Raw genomic sequence first — 7,500 nt, forward strand, 5'->3', positions numbered from 1 at the left:
ATGAGACCCATATTGGCCTCTATGAGGGCCACACAAAGAATATTAGCGAAATATTTAACCAGGATAATGGCGGGATGGATAGGTACAGTACGTAAGGGCCACCTTTCTCATAATTTGAATTTATTAGAAGAAAATTCTAAGATAAATGTGCAGGACTGCAAGTTCGGGAGTTTTGATGTGGCATCTTTGTTCACTAATTAAAGAGAAACTAGAGGATGGAGTGTATTAGTGTGACTTGGAACACAGGTTTTCTGAGTTTACTTGAAACGGGACTAAGTGTGAATGCTATTGGTTTGGGGGATAAAGAGTACATACAAAAGAATGGAATAGCAATGGGTTATAGTTTCTTGCCAATTTTGGCCAATTTGTTTACGGAGCGGCTAGAAACAGAAGCAAGGAAAAAAGCCCTATCAGGACTAAAGATGAAAAATGGGTCAGACATATGGATGACATTTTGATAATATATAAAGGGGAAAAAAGGGACTTGGAAAATATTTCAACAAAATACCGGATGTTTTGATATTAGAGCTCCCACTCTCCACAGAACAAATGGAAAGTTATGAAGTTTTCTGCTATAGCCTATCTCCAAGTAGATTATTTTAAGTTTCTATTAAGCCATTTTTCATTTTACATTTCTTGTAATTTCAGACTGAGTGACAGAGTTAGATACAGCCATGGCTAACGACTCGGAGGAAATCAGATGGATTGACCGAATCTGGGCTATAACCTTCAGAGAGACCAGGGATGCTGGCGCATCCTTCATTTCACGTTCCTGGATAGCTAAATACATTAAAAGAGATGAATCCTTTGTTAAAAGAAACTGGAACAAAAATCCATATGACTCTCATCACGAAAAGAGTGAGAATCTTGGAAGGCCTGAAGTCCTTTCTCAGGAGTCAAAAGACATCATAGCTTAGGCAGTGGGTAGACCAAGAAAGTCTTTACGTAAATTGGTGCTTGAACTAGAAACAAAAAGGGGAAAGAAGAAAAATTATAGTGCTGTATATAGTGAGTTGAAAAAATCTGGTATCAAGCCATTTCATGTTATCAGCAAGCCCAACATCACTCAGCAACAGAGAGAAGACCCCGCATGGTTTTGTGGTTCATTTGTGAAATTTCCTGAATGTTTGGGAATTCTTCTCAGTTTCACAGCCAAACAGTTAATGTGGATCATCAAAGAAAAAAGACAGTCATGGAATGGCAAATACTTCAGAGAAACTGTGCTTACTGGTGGAGTATTTCCTTTCCTCAAAGATCCTGAAAATGTGTTATCTGTCGAAGAAGTCACATTTTTGCATGATAAGGCACCATGTTTCAAAGCTCTTCAGACACAGGAGCTGCTTCGAAACAGTGGTATCGATTTTTTCTCGTCAAGTCAATTTCCAGGTAGCTCCCCTGACCCTTAATGTGGGTGAAAACATTGGCAGTATCTTAAAGGATCGTGCTGAAGCGCGCACAATGAACTATGATGGTATACCAAGCCTCGACGACCTGTGAAGAGAGGTGACCGAAGTGCTCAGGGAAATGGAGTTTGAGTCTCAGCTTTTTGGCGATTTGTTGAAATCATGCCCCTCAAGAATGCAGGTTGTGGTGCAGGCAGATGGAGACCACACAAAATATTAAATACTCAGAGAGAAACCTAAATAAATACCTTTTCTGAATTACTTTTGTTTTTGTCCATATTAATTTTAGTTTATGCTGTAGAGAGGGGGGGGGGCCTCTAATTTCGAAACACCCTGTACACAAACAAAGAGTTCACTTTAGAGGAAGAAAAGGAAGGGGAGATGCCAATTTTAGATGTTTTGCTCAAAAGGAAATAAGGTAGAATCTAGGGCATGTAGGAAAGATACCCACGTTAACTGAACTACCTACAGGCCAGTTTCAAGACTAGAGGCTACCAAATCACTGGTGGGACACGATCTAAAACAAAGCCAAAAGATAATATTACGGGAAAAAAAGGTGTTAGAACGCAGGACAGAAAACCAATGGTCTCAATCAAGACAAAAGCATGATCAAACCGCTCAACTGGAGGTTAGGACATTATAGACCAGTAAGGAACTACAAAAATTCAATACGGACTAAAGTGGAAAAACAAAAACCCGGTCGCCTGGAGAGGTGGAGGAGGGAAAAAGGGGAGGGGAGGCATACGTTGCACTATGTAACGACTGTAAGGTGACACATGATGGACAAAACAGCAAAACCTGCAAAGATAGAGCCCAACAGCATAGACAGAACATCAGGTACCCAAATCAAGCTTCAGCTATGCCAAAAAAAAAAAAAAAAAAAAAAACTGTTTGGAAAAGAATCACAAAATAGACTGGGATTAACTGAATTTTATATTTCGCCGGACAGACAAAACCACACGCCTGATAGTAGAAAACGCTCTCACATCGTGTTCAGACGACCATGCTTGGAAATGTAGGAGAAAACAATGAGGATTTAACATGTACAAGAGAGTTTATGAGATCTTGGAGAAAAAGTTAAATAAACAATGGGAACGGATTAATCAAACAAATGAAAACCCTGAAGGAGGTAGGATATGGCTACGAAGGACACATACAGGTTGCACACGTAGAACATATTACATATATATATATATATATATATATATATATATATATATATATATATATATATATATATATATATATATATATATATATATATATATATATATATATATATATATATATATATATATATATATGTGTGTGTGTGTGTGCTGTGAATGTAAAAGTGTGTGTGTATATGTGTATATATATATAAATATGTAAAGTGTGTGTATATATATATATATATATATATATATATATATATATATAAACACTGTATATATATATATATATATATATATATATATATATATATATATATATATATATATATATATATATATATATATATATATATAAATCGTTTTCCTTATATATATATATATATATATATATATATATATATATATATATATATATATATATATATATATATATATATATATATATATATATATATATATATATATATATATATATATATATATATATATATATATATATATATATATATATATATATATATATATATATATATATATATATATATATATATATATATATATATATATATATATATATATATATATATATATATATATATATATATATATATATATATATATGATATATATATACAATACAGACACATTCCTTTTCTTCAGGCAGATAGGATTACCCAAGAACATACCTTGTTTGCCTTTTTTTTTGAATCTTGCGTTAAACCACTGTTCAAAGCATCTAAGATTAGGTCTCTTACTGTAAGATTATTAGAAAATATACTTCATCCACCAAACGGGCTGTTGGACCATTGTGGAAATTACAAGTATATATATATATATATATATATATATATATATATATATATATATATATATATATATATATATATATATATATATATATATATACTGTATATATAAGTAATTTCCTCAAACTTATATATATATATATATATATATATATATATATATATATATATATATATATATATATATATATACTATATAAGTACCTCCTGCAGTAAGAAAAAAACAACAACTAATCGATCTCATATAACTGGCTCACCAGTCCTTTCACAATAGCCAATTTTGGTTTCACAGGTGAAATTCTCTTTTCCAAAAGTTTATAGATATATAATTACTCTTCTTAATATAACTGTTCTGAGATTTATTTCTTCCAGTGTTTACTATTTTCCATTCCATTTACACTCAACTACTTGGAATTATATGGATTTACTATTTCTCCTTCCACCATCCATATTAAAATTCACTGATTCCATTTGCCCATTGTGTGTGTGTGTGTGTGTGTGTTTATACAATATATCCAAGAGTGACTTTCATTCCTAGCTGTTGTTTTACAGTAAAGGAAAACAAAACAATGCCAAGTTCATCGTATAACTGATGAATAAAAGATGAAGCCCCTGTGGGAATGTCACAACAGCAGACACTTCATATACCTGAACCAAAGGCTCAATCGGCCTTCGCCAATGCCTCAGACATACTAGGACACTCATGTTCATCTTATACAATAGAAAGGTACCCTGTTTGGGTAACAAGCGATGTCACATCTCTTAAATGGAATCTCCTCAAAATACAAATAATGGAAAATAAAAATACAATCTTGTTTTCTGCTTTATATCCACAATACCGCCTAGTTAATAAAAAATGAATGGCCAGAAGCCATTTCTTTCAGCTAAAAGTAAAAACAAATTTAATTATGAGAGACCCCTTTAAAAATAAAAGCTAAAAATTCCATCTAAAATCTCAGCTAATTGTTAATTTATTTTTCTCTCTCATCTGTCACACAGGCACAAGCAGCTCTGATCTACGACGCGGTTACCGTGGTGGCTGAAGCTCTTTCCAGGTTACAACGCAAGAAAATAGAGGGATACGATGACGCAGGGGCTGGTTTAGAGACTCCTCAGAAGATAACGTGTGACTCCAGCCAGGCAGACCAGACCATATGGGAACATGGTGAAAAGATTACGAGATTGATGAGAAAAGTGAGTAATACTTCTGTCTTCTAATTAATAGGTTTGGCATGCCCATAAACTTATAGAAATATCATAATTGAATGCGCAACTTGAAATGCTTGGAACTGTTTGTTTCAGATCGAAACCAAAATGGAATATTACACAACTATATTAATATGATCTTGACATAATCCCCTACATAATTCAATTAATGAATAATACTAGTTAATACGGATTAAGGTCATCATACCTTCAGTCTTCGTGTGTTAGTAAATAACCATTTCATTAGCTAAAAGTTACCTTTAAGTCAAGTTAGTTTAAACTTGTCAATTTCATTAAATATTAAATCATTAAGGATTAAGCAATTAGATGTCAACTAATAGCAGCGTCCTGCAGTGGCCTGGTTGCATTTAAATCAAATAGTGATTTTATATGTTAATACCCAGTAAACTGAATGACATTTTCTTTCCATTTTCCACCCTAAAATTAATACAACTTAACGCTTTTATAGGAAGATTTGGTCAATTTTTGACAGCAGTGCGTGAACAAGAACCTGACGGTCCTGCCTATTTGATAATGTAATTTTCCGTCACAGGGGCTTAATCATCCCCAGTCTATATCACATTTCTGTATGTGCGCGTAATGTATATTTTCGCGCACATACTTTGTAACTTTATGAATTTAAAAAAAAAGATCAGGCATGTCAATCTGTGTGTGTGTGTATGTGTGTGTTAGATCGGTAACTCCAAAGAACACAATAGCAAGAGTGAACACGTTGTGTATGTGTATGTATCATAATTTTGAGTTTTTGTGTGAGTAGCTGGTCGACCATTTTGTGCGGAGAATGATCACAACAAAAATATACACGCCACGTATAGAAACAAATTGCTCTGCTTACCAGTCACACAACAGGAGTTGGGTAATAAGACAACTATGATCATTAAAAAACTATGGTGGAAAACAACGCTCGTCTTAATGAATTGTTAAGTTTTTATAAAATACGGCATATCAATACTAAACTCGAAGCAATCTAAACAGAGAAATATAAGTTCTTTTATAAATTCTCAAGCAATGTCATTATGAGATGCTTTTCAAGTTGCTGATCGAGAACAAATTCGATGTCTTAAGTATCGAACCAACGCACAAGAAGAAAAGACTTATATGAAATTTACAAACTACCATTCTTAAGCCGAAACTGCAAGGAACGGAATTCTGAAATACTAAACTTCCAAGAATGCTAACAAAGACCAACATTGTTTTATGCTCTCTTGTGAAGCCAAGGGAACCATTCCACTCAGGAGCCTTTGCATAATTCAGCATCGGTGTTACACCGATGCATGACGACCCGGGATAGATATCAGACAAAAAAAAAAAAAAGAAAAAAACATGAGAGAGAGAAGAGAGAGAGAGAGAGAGAGAGAGAGAGAGAGAGAGAGAGAGATCAGAAAGAGAGAGAGAGAGAGAGAGAGAGAGAGAGAGAGAGAGAGAGAATCTGCCTGAAAGGAAAGATAATGGAAAGGGTTGAATGACCTTGGAGAGGTTGCGTCAGGGAATGGAAACGAAATGGAACGGGAACAGGATGGAGATTGAAGACAAGATGGAAAAGACAGAGATAAGAGGTGCGGTAAAAATCGCAGTCAGCTTTAATCTAAAAGATTCTAAGTCAAACACAATTACAACTTCGTTTACTTTCGCCAGCAATGAAATAAAAATTTGAGAAGTGCATAAAAGTCAGAATCTAATTTCTTTTTCCTAAAAAAGGGGATATAATTAAAACGGAGAAACTTACGAAATTCTAATAATTTTCGTGAATATTCGGGTAACTCACAACTGAGTTAATATTTAAAAATCTTTTAAAAAACCTGTTACCTACGAGCATATTCTTTTGGATTTTGTTAAAAATCGCATTACTAGATATGGACTGTTGCTCCAACTCTCATGGTATTTATTTCTACAGTTTTTTTTATTTATTTTTACGGGTGTTTAGATCCTGTCCTTTCAGATATTACTGTTATTACACGAACGCAAAATCTTAATACCATTTATGAATGCAAATACATGTCACCTTCATAATATAATTCATAATTGCTATCAATTCAACAAGAAGTCTTTTCCCCAAAAGAAGCATTGGGCTTTAATCCCGTTCCATAGGTGTGTAGACATAAATACTAACATGTTACAGGGAATGGCCGTCGAGCGATAAAATAAACTAAAATAAAATAAAAAGCCTCCACACTATAGTTCGTACAGTCATAAGATTAAAAGGGACTCGAAATTCAGCATTAAAGGAAGCGACAAATTGATCCTTTCAGTCCATGCTAGTGATACTTCTATTTTTCCCATGTACTGCATTGACTGGTTTATTTTACACTCGTTTTATTCCAAAATTTTTAACTTTACTCTGAAAGTGAGGTTGAAAGTTGTGCCACTGATGTGAACCTGACTCTGGGAGGGGTTAAATATCCGAATACAATGTAACTGTTAATAAGTATTGCCGAAACTCCTTTCCTTCGAAAGAAATAATCGTGAACAGAGATGGGAAAGACTTTTAGAATGATTACAAAAGAAGATATGGAAACCTGTAGCAGCTTTGCCAGTCATGAGTATTCATATGTATGATGCACCGTCGACGTCTGGCTTTATATAACCCTAGATTAGCACTAAAAAAAATAGTTTATCCAACATGCCTTACTTTTTACGATATAGGTCCGTAAATTCGTTAAAAAAAGCCTAATTCCTTTGCTAATCACAAGGATAATGGCATAACGTTTCATATATACGCTTCTTAATAAAATATTCTTGATCTTGAGATATGGAAAAAGGATGAAAGTTCTCTACATCACCGGAAGAAAGGAAAAATTGTACCAGCACACACAGATTCTTGGTAAAGATGATGACAAGTGTTCCATCTGCGAGCCACTGAGAAAAAGTTTATTTTTTTAAAGACCAGTATCAAGACCTTATCAACTTCTG

General features: G+C 33.6%; 1 protein-coding gene across 1 annotated transcript in view; it reads left to right on the plus strand.

Annotated features, from left to right (window-relative positions):
* Nucleotides 1-7,500, plus strand: part of LOC136838639 (glutamate receptor 1-like) — a 527,409-nt gene that overhangs the window by 418,897 nt on the left and 101,012 nt on the right. Inside the window, exon 8 of the mRNA XM_067103948.1 lies at nt 4,363-4,557. Within this exon, the coding sequence (XP_066960049.1) occupies nt 4,363-4,557 (195 nt within the window). The remainder of the gene's footprint in view (nt 1-4,362; nt 4,558-7,500) is intronic.

The sequence above is a fragment of the Macrobrachium rosenbergii genome, chromosome 5, assembly GCF_040412425.1.
Source record: "Macrobrachium rosenbergii isolate ZJJX-2024 chromosome 5, ASM4041242v1, whole genome shotgun sequence".
Lineage (NCBI taxonomy): Eukaryota > Metazoa > Arthropoda > Malacostraca > Decapoda > Palaemonidae > Macrobrachium > Macrobrachium rosenbergii.